The sequence below is a fragment of the Mizuhopecten yessoensis genome, unplaced genomic scaffold (assembly GCF_002113885.1).
Source record: "Mizuhopecten yessoensis strain PY_sf001 unplaced genomic scaffold, ASM211388v2 scaffold1147, whole genome shotgun sequence".
Taxonomy (NCBI): Eukaryota; Metazoa; Mollusca; class Bivalvia; order Pectinida; family Pectinidae; genus Mizuhopecten; species Mizuhopecten yessoensis.
This window is the reverse complement of record NW_018403901.1, coordinates 90,862-104,518: the sequence shown is the minus strand read 5'-3', so window position 1 is coordinate 104,518 and position 13,657 is coordinate 90,862. Positions and strand designations below refer to the sequence as shown.

Genomic DNA, 13,657 nt, shown 5'->3' with positions numbered 1-13,657 from the left:
TGAGGTCGCTGTAGATACGTTTGAATCCAAGTTGACCATAAACACGTTGGCGTATCGTGGTACTATCTTGTTACCATTGACTTGTAAGTAGTGTTCCGCATTGCGTAATACATCGCTCAGCGTGAGAACAAGCCCCATCAGTGCCATCAGGCAATCTGTGGAATGATGTTTTGTTTTCCGTGCTCCACACAGCTTGACAGGCTAAGATACTCTCCTCGTGTATAAAGGATTAAACGTCAATAATGACCAATATACAGGTAATATATTCAGGAAGATTACCACAATGTGTTTAATTAAGATGTTCTGTGTTGTCTGTCTAGTTAGATGATAATCACTGCACGTTAGGCCTCAGGTGAAAGTCAATGTACTTCAATATCTGTCTAGTTAGATGATAAGCACTGCACATTAGGCCTCAGGTGAAAGTCAATGTACTTCAATGTCTGTTGGATGGCCGATCGAACTGTTGAAAGGTCTACCAGGATTATCATTCATTGACAGCAGACAATTCACCTTAACAAAAAAGTCAACTTAAAAAAGCAAGCAATGTCCTTAGTACTTGTAATAATTAAGGATGAATCATTGATATGCAAAACTATACAAAAAAATATTAAAGATGTAAGCATATTAACATGAGGTAATGGTAGCTTTAAAACGAAATTTAACAAGCAGTATTTTGCTACGTCGATTATATAAGACAGTAAAAGGGACCACTTGAATGTCTTCCGACGTTATAGGTCGTGTTTATTAAAGGTATGTTAGTAGCGGCATTTCATGCTTATCGTGTAATTCGTCTCAGCTTCCAACTTCTTAGTATAAATATGTATACTGTGATTGGAAAATGAGAATATCCAAACCTGCATGGAGAATCTATACTGATATTTTATAATATGGCGAGGGAATAACAAATTCGTTTTAAAGTTTTGTTTATAACAAATGCAAAATCAATACTCTTCGAGAAATATATCTTTCTGTAAGAGACAAGCTAAACATATGATTAAGGAATATTTCACCAGATCGTATCTCTATCTGTAATAGACACTCTTAACACATGATAAAGGAATACTCGTCCAGAATAGTATAAGACTCTTTCATGCCCAGGGGTGTAGGATAGCGAAATTCCACCCGAGGGATTTTCAAATTTGGTAAAACCTGAGGCTTTCGGTAAATATATAATAAAAGGTTTTAATTTCATCACGTCGCCTTTTCCACATTGCGGCATCGGAGAGGTCCAAATTCGTGACGTCACGTCATTGTTTAGCCATTGTGACGTCACGTCTCGTGAAATGGGGTGTAAGATGGACATTTCTTCAACCATTTCTAACCTTGGAAAGCTCTAGCTTACACACAGGTAAATGAGAGAAATATCTATCCTGTAACAGACACGATTAACAAATGATAAAGGAATACTCAACCAGAAAATGTATCTATCTGTTAAAGACACGCTTAACAAATTATTAAGTATTTCTCCTCCATTATATATATTCATGTTTACATATGCAAGACCACACACTTGTGTTTTTCTAACGAATCAGAAAATACGAGTTTATTGCGTTGCGCACAAGTGAATATATACGTCCGTGATCAGTAATGTTCGCCTAGAAAGTTCATTTTGGACTCGATCGAGCCAAGCAGCGTGAATTTTGTTCTACGGGCTCACCTCAAAAGTCCATACCAACTAAATAATTTGAAAGCTCCAAACCTGGAAAGTAAGCACACACGAATATGTTATGCAGTAAACAAAGGCTGACCATATACATTAACCAAGTGAGTATACATTCCTTGTTACTGCAATATGAGTCAGTGTCTTTCCACAAAAGTATCACACTAGAAAACCCATAAAATAACTTTCAGATACAGTTGTTTCAATTAACAACGATCGATTATTGAAAAGCTGGATTACTCAATCAGCTTAAACGTATTGGTTTGTATATATATTATATAGCCGTAACAAATCCTAGTTACAACATCTCCATTAGGTACACCATCCAGAGCATGTTCTTTCCCGCCAAAATAGCTATGACTGTTTTTGGTAGAACGACAGGTCGACTGCTATACAAAACAGTACCATCAGTCATCAACATAAGGAAATCTAAGTTCCCTACTAATAATACAACAATGGGTATGTCTACAATGTAACACGTCGAGTATGTCTACAAGGTAACACACATATAATGTTTATAATGTAACAGACACAGAATGTCTACAATGTAACACACCGAGTATGTCTACAATGCAACACACATATAATGTTTACAATGTAACAGACTCAGAATGTCTACAATGTAACCCTCCGAGTATGTCTACAATGTAACACACATATAATGTTTACAATGGAACAGACACAAAATGTCTACAATGTAACACACAGAAACTGTTCTACAATGTAACACACAGATAATGCCCACAATGTTAAACGCAGAGATAGTCTGCAATGTAACACACATATAATGTTTACAATGTAACAGACACAGAATGTCTACAATGTAACCCTCCGAGTATGTCTACAATGTAACACACATATAATGTTTACAATGTAACAGACACAAAATGTCTACAATGTAACACACAGAAAATGTTCTACAATGTAACACACAGATAATGCCCACAATGTTAAACACAGAGATAGTCTGCAATGTAACACACATATAATGTTTACAATGTTACAGACAGATAATTTCTACAATGTTACACACAGATAATGCCCACAATGTTACACACAGAAAATGTCCACAATGTTAAATACAGAGAAAGTCTGCAATAAAACACACCGAGAATGTCAACAATTAAAAACACACCGAGAATGTCTACAATGTAACACACAGAGAATGCATTCGATGTTACACACTGGAATGTCATCAACGTAGCATACATAGAATGTCTACAATGTAGCACACCGATAAGGTCCACAATAATACACACAAAGAATGTCTACAATGTAACACACAGAGAATGTCCACAATGTAACAGACCGAGAATGTCCACAATGTAACACACAGAAAATGTCCACAATGTACCACACCGAGAATGTCTACAATAATACACACAGAGGATGTCTACAATAATACACACAGAGAATGTCTACAATGTAACACACAGAGAATGTCGTCAATAATACACACAGATAATGTCTATCTTGTAACACACACAGAGTGTCTACAATGGAACACACAGAGAATGTCCACAATGTAACACAAAGAGAATGTATGCAATGCACCACACAGATAATGTCTACAAAGCAGGACACCGAAAATGTCACCACTGTAACACAGAGAATGACTAAAATGTAACACACATAGAGTGTCTACAATGTTACACACAGATAATGTATACAATGTAACAAAGACAATGCCAACAAGGTAACACACAGACAATGCCAACAAGGTAACACACAGAAAATGTCTAGAATGTAACACACAGAGAATGCCTACAATAATACACACAGAGAATGTCCACACTACATTGTATTACACGCAGAGAATGTCTACAACGTAACACACCGAGAATGTCCAAAATATTACACACAGAGAATGTCTACAATGTAACACACCGAGTTTATCATTTGTATAGCTAGTTTTTGATAATTGATGATCGGGGGTATATTTACTTTAACATATCAACAGTAAAGATTATTTCTGAAGATCCCATGTATCCTACAAAGCTATAATATGTGTTTCAATAGCCTCAAACAAAATGATTTATACAACATTATATTCTCAATAGTAATGATCAAGATTAAAAGGTACAAGCAGAGGGTAGATACAATGGGATATTTAAAACTAGACGAGCACGTATAAAGTTACACTACATTATATAACAATACTAAACCGTTCAATATACCAACGCCAGTATGTGTCTATCACCAGAGAAGAAGGAAGTAAAAAACGCTTCATTGGTTTGTAGTCGAAATAAGGCAGGAGAGCATGACAGGGACGTTCTTGATTCTATTCTCCGGATTTATAAATCTTGCAGGTTTGGTGTAAAAAGTTACGTTAAAACACATGTTATGATAGTTAATATTTTAACGTTCCTTCACAGGTACCTGTATTTCAATGGGAATGAGTTATTAGTATTGATTATATTATTACGGCAAATCATTTAATATATATCCTTTTGATTCTAACAAAGAGTCGTGTATACATATTCGATCCTAACGCAGGATCGTACTCACTTAATGTTAACACAGGGTCGTCGATTCGTAATGAACTGGATTTTATCACAGATACGTGCATACTAGACTTTAAGATAACGATTTGCCCAAGGACGTCGTGTACCATGGAGAGTAGCCACACCATAATTGCGAAAAACAAAGTGATTATATTACAAGTTGTAGTTGTTTTTTCATGTGTAATCGTAGAAAATGTACCTGCGTGTAGGCCACTTTAATTTAATTTCAACAAATCTAATTGATAATCAGTTGTATTGAACATCAGGCTTAAAGCCTATATTTGTTAACTTGGAATTGATAGCAATGGAAATTATGTAATATACGGTAAGATAAAGTTTGTCATATATTTAAACATTTGACATAATATTCTTTTTTTTTGTATTTTGATTATAAATTTTGTAACGATAAACAAATAACTTCATACTGCTATATACAAATGCAGCAGAGGAAATCAGTTCGGATCGCCCCGAGTTTCTGACATAAAGTCCATAGGTTCATCACCATATAGTATTCCACTCAGGAATGGATTGCACACGCATCCCCCATCCGCACATGTAAAACGTACATGTTATTTCTTCTATTCTTATGAATGATGAAATCCAAAATGTGTGAAGCAAAACAGATTTTACAAGTATATCAATCAGCTATACTTCTCACAAGTCATCAGTGTTCATCAAGATGCACACCTCTGCAAGACATATTATCATATTTAATACCAGATACGTGCATACTAGATTTTAACATAACGATTCACCCAAGGACGTCGCGTTACGTACACGTACACGTGATAGAGTAACAACAACAAAGATTTCAAACAAAAAAGTGATTATAATTCAAATTGTAGTTGTTTTTCCTGTGAAGTCGTAGATAATTTACCTGCGTGAAGGCCACTTTTCATGTAGGCCTTATGACTTCGCTCATTTTGATGAAGAAAGTTGTAAATACAATGTATACTAAAACTCAACGTAAGGTCATTAATTTATCAAGTGAAATATTAACTGAAGATTATATTAAAATCGTTGCTCCTTACCTATGCTACTTTAGTGTTAGGAAATCTGGAGAAATTCTTTATGGTAAAATAGGAGAAAATTCAGATAGATTTCTCTGGGATATTTTAAAGAAACAAAATCAGATTTTTTGACCCCATTATTTGATAACATGGTAATTTGATTTAAAACTAGCACAATTAACAGAAAAATAGGCATTTTGTCTGTCTACATGTATTTTCCGTTCTTTATTTTTCACAATTTTATCTTTTATGCAATTATGTTTTTGTTGCAAGTAAAACAATTAACATTTTTAAAACGCATAATAGGCATCGATTTCAATATTTTCACATGGCTTCAATCACTTGTCATCATATACAAAACGTCCGAAAAGCAATTTAAAGGGAACATCCCTTACAATTTATGTATCGCTCCTGAGACGTTTTACAAACTGTTTTACACTTTTCAGGTGGAGGTTACTCTGCGTTGGTTTCCGGTACCAAAGCTAATGAAGGTAGTGTGCTCTTCTACAATGGGACGTCCTGGTACGGTATGTGTAAGGACGGCTGGGACGACCAGGACGCGGCGGTGTTGTGTCGGATGCTGGGATACACAGGGTAAGGTTTTTATTTAAAACCCATTAGCTGTATTTATGTTGACTCCTGCGTACGTTCACGACCGATACACCACATTCGGTTCAGAAAGAGGATGTGGTGTCGACTGATATCTTTTTAAAAGGTTCCCCAGACCAGTTGCATTGGTTTCGAGTCGACTAGGTTAATTTTTATTATGCTTTAAATGTGCCTTGATTCGTTGTCACTGCGATGGCTCTAACATTGACGTCGTGACATACAGTTTCTTGTAATGCAAAACACCTGGTCTAATTCTGCTTGAACCAGTTCAAGGATTCCAACGGAAATCATGCTACTGGTTATATATATTACCCCAGTTACATTGATTTTTGGTTCGAATTGCGGTTTTGCATCATCTTGATTATTTTTTAGCACTGGCGCTTCAGCTATCACATATTCAACTGCAAGTACCAGCTTGACCATATGGCCACGGAAGTTTGATTGCGTTGGAAATGAAACGTCCCTACAGGATTGCCCCACTAGTGATAATGACGCCCTTCTATGTGAGGCTAACGTCACAATGAAAGCTTCCTGTTCAGAGGGTAAATTTATTCTACATTTACACAAACGACTCTCAATAACAAGGTTTATGTTGTCAAATTGGCGAAGTGCCATACATAAGTTTTGGCTAGGTCAGAAACATCTCAAACAGTTAATTTGAGTGTCACTGGTAACCAAATCCTTTCGTGCATATTAAACGTCAACTGAGCTTTAATATTGCCGTATGTAAACAAATAACAGGGTATCACAATTCCACAGCCACCTAAATATACTTTTGCATCATTTCAGCTCCTGTACCGAACAACTTTTTCATCTTATCCTTTGGGACAGCTATAGCAAGAATGGATCTTACATCAACTAGTCTGACGTTGGTCCAGTCCGGGACAGTGCAACGTGCAATAGCCGTCACATATGATGGCACAAACAATAGTGTTATCTGGACGGACGTTAGTTTGAATCAGATCGCGAGATGTGAACTCAATGGAGGGGACATTACCGTGATTTATCAGGCTGGAAACGGTAGGATTTGCAATTTGGACGTAACTATATCTCAAACACTAACAGGATGCAAGTATTCAAGTAACGTTTACACATTTTGGTACATTTTTGGTACACGATTGTATTTGGTTTAAACAGAGATTTAACTCCATCGTTTAAGTGTGTGTCTTCTCATCTAATTCAAATAGAACTAATAGTTAGAAATAAAGAACTAAACGGACTAGCGAATTATCAGTGCACAAATATTTATTACATGACTAAATTAAGTATATCTAATTTGGATAAAAGTTTTACCTGATTGGTTGATGTAAAAAATGTGATATATTAAACATATAAAACGAGGATAAGAAAAAAGTCATAAAGGAAAGTCAAATTTTAGGAACCTGAAAACACAATAAAGATTGTATTATCGGCTCGATTATTTCATTGTTAGTTCGCCTTTGAACGTAATTTGATAACCCTTATATGGAGAATTTAAAATAAGAACGTAATTATACAACAGTTAAGAAAAGAATACACCTGCTGTTACCAACTGCACGTATAGTAGGAGGCGACCAATGTGGTTCCACTGCAGAATGGGGGATTTGCTTCTGTGCCCTCTTCTTGGGGACATAAAAACGTCCAAAATAAATCTGCTGCATCGATTGCAACATGTGGGATCTTTATCTTTCTACTTTTAACTACTTTTAACTACTTTTTTGTTTTCTAGCGCTTCACTTGGCAATACCTTATTTCTGGCTTAAATGTTGAGCGTTCGCCCAGTTGAGGAACGCAATGGGATCTGGCGCCATGCCGGAAGAGCAAAAATCTTCAAATATATTCATTTTTATTATCTGCTTAACAGTCAGCTTTAGGGGCAATGACAACAGCTGGTAAACCCGTTTTCAGTATAATGTGACCGGGCGGGATGCTGTGCTGGGTGCCTCCGGCATGGTATTTAAGTTAGATAGCACTATAAAGTCGGCATCAGATCCGCGCTATCACAAATAGCAAGTACACCAAGATATCGTGTATCCGGGACATATACACGCATGCATACACAACACACATGAAGGCACGTCCTTATATGACCTAAGCTGTTGATAGGACGTTAAACAAAATAAAACCAAACCAAACCAAACCAACAGTTATAGATACGCCCATCTCTCAGAGACTTATCGCTGTAACATGTATGTCATATGTATTCCCGATACATGATCGAATTTGGTTGGACATAATATTTGTAACTATTCAATGACTAATGGAGGACGTAACATCGCTATCGTCGTATGATTTAAAATCATAAATCGTCCCATATACACATATTGCCGTATCTCTATCATTAATGATAATGTTGATTCCTACTATAATATACCTTTCAGAGAGTGTGATGGACGGTATTGCCATTGACGAAGATGCCCGCTTGATATTTTACACTGACACTGGCTATGACCAAATCGGAGTAATCAACGCAGACACATTCACCAGAACAGTACTTATCAACACAAATCTTGATGAACCGAGGGCAATTGTGTTGGATAAAAATACTAGGTAACTTCTTATTAATTTATAATATGAACGTTTTGTTAAATATCATTTCTCCATAAACTCATTCAACGCGATATATTACGAAAACGTTCAATGCAGGCAATGGAGATGGCATTTCAGTGACACAGTTTTATTCTTCACAGAGAGATTTATTGGACGGAATGGGGTACCGACGCTGTCCTAGAGAAAGCTAACTATGACGGGTCTAATCGACAAGTCATTGTTAATACTGCCCTATTATGGCCAAATTCTCTGAACTTAGATGGTACGTATATCTTTATCTGTGTGGTTTACTTATAGACTGTTAATTGTGCTAGAAAAATTACTACGAATTTGATCAATTCAAAATGTTGCCACCAATCCTTCTTTGTTGAAAAGGAAATGCCTCGTTTTGGGTAACAAATGATGATTACTGATGTAACAATTGTAATAGTGTGTAAATATCAACAAAAAATAGCACTAGTCGAGTGTCGTACATATATATTTTGCAGGAGACGTTCTCTTTTGGTGTGACGCAGGTTATGATTTATATGAAAAAGTATTCACAAATGGTACAGGAAGGACTACGTTAGTAACAATCATAGGAGGCCATTGCTTTGATTTCACAACATTCGAGAAGAATATTTATGTCAACGATTGGGGGCATTCGTAAGCATTAAACTCCGTCTGTCTGTCTGTCTGCCTTAATTCCTGCCTGCCTGCCTTCCTGTCTGTCTATCTATATATCTGTCTGTCTGTATGTCTGTCTGTCTGTCTGTCTGTGGTTGTGCCTTTGTCTTTCTGTCTCTGTCTGTGACTGTGTTCTATCTGTCTGCCCGTCCGTTTTTTGTCGATATATCTGTCTCTGTCTCTCTGTCTCGATCTCTTTATCCCTTTTTTTCACAATCATAAAATCACTAGCAAATTATCTTTGTACTGTTGACTTTTTACTTTATTTTAATGTTTGAAAACAGGCAATTAATCCGTATACATAATGAAGATGGGGAGGTATCCTCGTTCGGTCCAACACTTGCTCAACGATTTGGTATTTTCCACCACTTGAAAGGTAATAAAAAATGTATTTGCTAACTGAATTTCTTTGATATTTATATTATCTATAGCTAAGAAGACTTATTTATGTAATACATACCTATTATCGATCAAGTGAAAACCATTTGTTTACTTTATGTTTTTTGCACGTGATTGAAGTAGCACCACAGTTCCTTATGAAATAGTCAAAACAGAGCCAATGATTTCACATGTATAATGGGTATAGATATTATACAATTGGATCGATCTCTTACAAACAGAAACGAAGCTATAACGCCAAAAGGTATACAGGAGAGACTCATTTCTATAGCTCAATAGTCTACAAATAGTGTTCCAGTTTTGTTTGACTAAACGGCCCATTATAGGATCATTCAGGGTCACTACATGGTGCAGTAGTATTGAGGACAAAGTCCAAGTCAGGCCATTTCATGAAAGAGCGGACGGGTCGTCAAAGGGGTATATTAAGTCCCGATTATACATGCAATACTTTTCTCGGGCTTATAGTTTTTCTTGAGACAAGAACATTGTCCATCGATTCAAGATAAACAAAATTATTTCCAGCATGTGTTTACTTACAGCAGAAACTGTTGATTCTAATGACATGTCTACGTCAGCATTAACCACTGGTGTTTTGGTAGGAATAGTTCTGTCAGCAATCATTGGCACAGCCCTTATTGTCAATCTGACCACTACCTTGTAAGTAATCCCTTCAATTTTTACCTTTACTTTTGTAATGAAGACAATATACAGAAAATGCTGAAAAGTATTGCCTGTGACAATGTGTGATTGATAATTTAAAATGAAATACATGTACATTGGGTATGTAACTTTTAACTAATCTGTATCATCCATTCCTAGGAAGTCATAATAGACTATATGTTTAATCATTTCATAAAAGTACTGATTTGAAAACATCTAATGATATGTTAATGACGAAAACTGGACTTTTTCTAGGGAAACGAGATAGTTCTTCACAAGCAAAGGGATTGTCCTTCTGAAAACATACATATTCTACATGTAAATTTCCAACTGATCCTATTTACCGAATACGAAGTATTATCATTGCTCATTACTTGAATGATTATAACATTTATTTCACGATGTAGACGAAAGCTTTATTTTGTAATATTGTTGTCGTTGGAATAGCCATCTGAAAGGGACTAGTGAAAATGAGATTTTCTAAACTTAAGTTATCAGGAAGATATCTAATATCTAATTTGTTAATTAATATGCCCAAACGATTTAATTGCAGATACTTAAAATATAGAACAAACAACAAAGTAGTACCTGACGTTAATGTCCGCTTCACCAATGTTGGAGATGATGTAACAGTATCTACTCCAGCAGGTAATTATCACCTCGTGTATTGGACAACCTGCTTGGTCTTTTTATAATTTCGGACGGCAAGGAATAAGTTACAGTATGAATTATAATGGTAGAGATGTAAATGTGTTAATCATTAATTATGAAGTATATCATCTATATTGGTCCTCAATTTAACATCAGATGTTTGAAATATGTGGATTTTGTTTCTCTCCTTTATCGTCTGCCAAAAAACAACAAGAGAATACCGAAATGTCAACAAAACCATAATCCAAACCCAAAATCGAAAAAACTAGGTAAAAAATACTAACAAAGGAAAGATTAGCATAGAAAACCTTGAATGATATAAGAATAAGACCAGGTGTTCAGGAAGGGTAAGCTTCAACGATGACACCCACTGTGTCAATGTAAGTCGCATCCACGTAGTGTCACGTCCTGAAATTGAGAACTCGGGCAGTGACAACAAAACCAGAAGACACTATAATGAGCATAACTAAAAAACATCGACCCTCATATCACAAACAAAGAAATAGCACATTCCCCTGGAATATCCCAATGGCGACTATAAAACGTAGTCATGGTCTTAATCAACCTGCATATTTGCAAACCCTGTGTTGAAATTCTTTTGTCCCGTAAGCAGTTGACGTCTTTGGCGGAAATCAACTGTGTCATTTTAATAATTTCATATAAGATATGGTATCATATAACAAATCATGTTTGTTATTATGGTGCACCATTGTTCAAGACATCGATACTAGTTGACATAGTTATATTGTCACTGAGTCAGAGTCATAACCATATGATTATGTTCATTATGATAACGGACCTTGGCTGTGATATTACAACAATTCTAGGTTATACATGTGCGATGTATTACCCTAAAGGGAACATGAGATGAAGGGATCTTTTGACACTTAATTGACCATCTATATGGACGTACTGTCGACCGAGAAAGCACATGTTAAAATCTGGTATTACAGAAACGATTTAATGATTATGAAAAAACGTATATATCAGGTACTATGATATTTTTATTTTTTATTTATTTATGCAGGATTGAGCCATGAACCCCCAAAACCGGTTCGGCTACCATCTAGGCCACCACCAGGTAAGAGTTTTACCAATTCATTTAAATCCAAATTCCGATTTTATGACTGAGTCCAATATTATAGAAGTAGCTTTGTTGTCGTTAACAAAGACTCAAATAGTTCATGTATCCCTTTATCACTTCCTTCATTCTATATTGTCAACAAAAGCTCGGTGATGTGCTGCATGTACTGTTTTGGTATAATATCACACATATTCTTAAATATATATATATCAGGGAATGTGATCGAATATAAGATACAACTATTATAAATACTTCTGAAATACGTGACGACATTTAGCATGTAAGTGTAGGAAAATATGCTGTATTTATTTCTATGGGGTACATTTTAGATGGTTAACATAGTATATATCGAGGTTGTCTCCCCGCTGGCGTACGTTTGTGTCTTATACGTGGATTGATTTTATCATAATCCATACGTCAATATGAGAATATATATATAGATAAAAAATTAAAAGACAAGAGTTTCTTTGAATTCCCTAGCGCTTTCTCCTCTCTAGAGGGGGAATGGTTTATTCATGTTGACAGGTTGTCCATCAATAAACCTTTCCCTTGATGAACCTCTAAAGAGGAGAACGCGCTAGGGAAGTCAAACAACCTGTCAACATGAATAAACAATTCCCCTGATGAATCTTTAATTTCATATGTATATAAACACATTGACTTAAAAAAAAAAACAGCCAAATCCTATGCAAGTCCTTTCTTTAGGGTATTTAGGAGTTCATATACATCATATTGGTATAGTGTAAGGATAGCCGTGATACTCTACATTGTAATTATGAAACTAATCATCGTTTCTCTATTTCAGACGCTTTTAAATTCCTTAAATGAAAGTCAAGAGGATAGAACAGAATTATGTGCAAAACATGCTGCTTAGCAAAATGAATATTGATGTGAAATATGTTAAGTATATAATTATATAAAATGAGAATTTCCAATTGTGTTAGCGCGGTGACATGTTCGGACACTGAAGCTAATTTTGTTGACAGTACAATCTTAAACTGAAATAACTAAGCATCTGTACGGTAAAATGGTCATTTATTACAGGTAGATTGTGATATTGGTGTGATGGATGTGAAGTAAACCTATATAATCCAGTGATACTTGTCATTTATAGATGATTATTTTATGACTGATTGTGGCCTTTCTGTTGTCCGACTGTGTGGTCTTAACTTGGCCTATACAATTAACCTGCTAGTGTTAACACTTTTTTTTCATAGCACTTTTGTTATGTGAAGCTGTGATATAGTATTGAAATCAAAGTTCTACAAGCAATTGCATTGAGGTGTCATTAGTGTAAGGTTTGCGATTATCAAAGACATTTTTCTGCTTAAATATTTAAAAATCCATGTTCATTTTTTATTTCAATACGAGAACTGTTTCGTCTTTCATCTTTTTCATCCCAATGAGAATAAATATTTTATATAGATAATGCAATTGTTTTTAATATTATTCTTATAATTGTATCTAGTGTAAGCTTATGCTACATATTATCAATAATATATGGTTGCATTTACATAACACTGGCCCTAAACACCTGTCTGGGTTTTCTATTTTCCGTTTCGAGGGAGAGGGGAATGTATTATTGAAACGTTTAAACATATAACTACATGAATACAACTATGTTGTATTACTGTTAAATAAATTAACAACCGAAAAATACAAAAAAAAAAGAAAAGAAGAAGACATAGTTAAGTGTTTAAACTAGCCTAGTAGGAGTCTCCTATCACGCTTAACACGTGTCTTCATGTTATTGGTGTATGGGTTTATTTTCAGCAATTTGAAAAGGATGGACAAGTGATCAAACAATGCAATACTTTCCGATGCTCTTTTACAGCATAAATATATAAAGATCATGATTGTTTGATTTTATCATGATGTATTTACA

At 35.3% G+C, this 13,657-nt stretch overlaps 1 protein-coding gene and 1 long non-coding RNA gene across 2 annotated transcripts; both read left to right on the top strand.

Annotated features, from left to right (window-relative positions):
* The first annotated feature begins 3,860 nt into the window (after positions 1–3,860).
* LOC110457381 (low-density lipoprotein receptor-related protein 6-like) lies at positions 3,861–10,038 on the top strand. The gene is made up of 9 exons (XM_021508630.1): positions 3,861–3,969; positions 5,621–5,768; positions 6,156–6,325; positions 6,573–6,803; positions 8,144–8,312; positions 8,453–8,574; positions 8,801–8,957; positions 9,263–9,354; positions 9,917–10,038. The coding sequence occupies exons 1-9, from the start codon at positions 3,921–3,923 to the stop codon at positions 10,036–10,038; spliced, it is 1,260 nt and encodes a 419-aa protein (XP_021364305.1). The 5' UTR covers positions 3,861–3,920.
* Positions 10,039–10,605: 567 nt separating this feature from the next.
* Positions 10,606–12,661, top strand: LOC110457440. Its single transcript, XR_002463693.1, has 3 exons — positions 10,606–10,685; positions 11,716–11,769; positions 12,578–12,661. It is a non-coding gene; the product is annotated as an uncharacterized LOC110457440 (long non-coding RNA).
* Positions 12,662–13,657: the final 996 nt, after the last annotated feature.

Coding starts and splice junctions, on each gene's coding strand:
- LOC110457381 (XM_021508630.1), top strand. CDS start 3,921: ATGACAGGGACGTTCTTGATTCTATTCTCCGGATTTATAAATCTTGCA. Junction 8,313..8,452: donor GTGTTGGATAAAAATACTAG/GTAACTTCTTAT, acceptor TATTCTTCACAG/AGAGATTTATTGGACGGAAT. Junction 8,958..9,262: donor GTCAACGATTGGGGGCATTC/GTAAGCATTAAA, acceptor GTTTGAAAACAG/GCAATTAATCCGTATACATA.